This window comes from Myotis brandtii, unplaced genomic scaffold, assembly GCF_000412655.1.
Source record: "Myotis brandtii unplaced genomic scaffold, ASM41265v1 scaffold1844, whole genome shotgun sequence".
In the NCBI taxonomy this organism is placed as follows: domain Eukaryota; kingdom Metazoa; phylum Chordata; class Mammalia; order Chiroptera; family Vespertilionidae; genus Myotis; species Myotis brandtii.
The window spans coordinates 31,798-33,069 of record NW_005356853.1 but is presented as its reverse complement, the minus strand read 5'-3'; the positions used below and the strand labels follow the sequence as shown (position 1 = coordinate 33,069).

Below are 1,272 nucleotides of genomic sequence, written 5' to 3'. Positions count from 1 at the left end.
CCCCTGCGCGTGCCCACGCCTGTCCGTGTCGCCCAGACTCCGCATCTCCGTTTCCCGAAGATTCGCCCTGGCGCAAGCATGCCCTGTGTCCTCTTCTGGCCTCGGAGAGAAAGGCCTCACAACCATTAAGGCCAGAACACTGGGCTCATATGCCAGTTCCGTTCCCTAAATGCTACTGAGCGAGACAGGTCTACCGAATGTCACCCAGGCCACGCGAGAGGAGACACAGAATTCACCTCCATGTGCCTTTCTAGACGTGAGAAATCTACCAATAAGGTGACCGCCGATCTCGCCCACTTAAAAGACACCAGAACCTTGGGTCTCGCCAACTTAAAAGACATCAGAACTGTGAAACGAATACTTGAGTTTGGCTTCCGGCCTCACCCGCTGCAGAAACTCCACGGGACTGTACTTGGGCCCCAAGACAAAGATTTTCCTCCCTCTGCGGGCCACGCCGCTGAACACGCGAGCAAACGCCACGAACGTCTCCTGGTTGGTCTCCTGGCTGCTTTCGTCCTGCGGCGCGGGCCTAGGGGTCACACTCCCCACCTGCGGCTCACCCCCTGCCAGGAACAAAGGGGTCATGAGTGCCAAGCATGCCCTCCCCAGGGCGGGGGACACAGAGGGACAGTGAATACCATGGACATCTGGCCCAGTTCCAGGACAGAAACAGCAAGAATAAAAGAACATTGGTGCCCGGCCAGTGTGGCTCAGTGGTTGAGCGTCAACCTAGGAGCCAGGAGGTCACGGTTCGATTCCCGGTCAGGGCACAGGCCCGGGTTGCGGGCTCGATCCCCAGTCGGGGGTGTGCAGGAGGCAGCCGATTCATGATTCTCTCTCATCATGGATGTTTCTCTATCTCCCTCTCCCTTCCTCTCTGAAATCAATCCTATATAATAAAAGCCTAATATGCAAATCGATCAAATGGCGGAACTACCTATGGAACGACCAGTCACTATGACGCACACTGACCACCAGGGGGCAGACGCTCAATGCAGGAGTTGACCCCAGCCCGCAGGCCAGCCAAGGCGGGTCCCAGCAGGGTCCCCCAATCACCCCACCAGTCGCCCCACAGATCAGCCCTGATCGCTGGCCGGGCCTAGGGAACCTGCCCGTGCACGAATTTTGTGCATTCGGCCTCTAGTAAAAACATATTGAAGAAACAAGTACAGACATTTGACATTAAAAAAAATATTTGGCACCAAAGCCCATTGGGAAAGCTGTACCTTTCGGCTCCTCTCCCTCCGGACTCGTTTCAGGGGTGCTGCTGTC

At 56.4% G+C, this 1,272-nt stretch overlaps 1 protein-coding gene across 1 annotated transcript in view; it reads right to left on the bottom strand.

Annotated features, from left to right (window-relative positions):
• The window catches only part of EFTUD1 (elongation factor Tu GTP binding domain containing 1), a gene marked incomplete at its 3' end in the record, with an annotated part of 54,561 nt that overhangs the window by 31,106 nt on the left and 22,183 nt on the right, over positions 1 to 1,272 (bottom strand). The window contains exons 13-14 of the mRNA XM_005864023.2: positions 1,227 to 1,267; positions 385 to 563 (exon numbers count right to left, since the gene is read on the bottom strand). Coding sequence (XP_005864085.2) covers positions 385 to 563; positions 1,227 to 1,267 — 220 coding nt within the window. The remainder of the gene's footprint in view (positions 1 to 384; positions 564 to 1,226; positions 1,268 to 1,272) is intronic.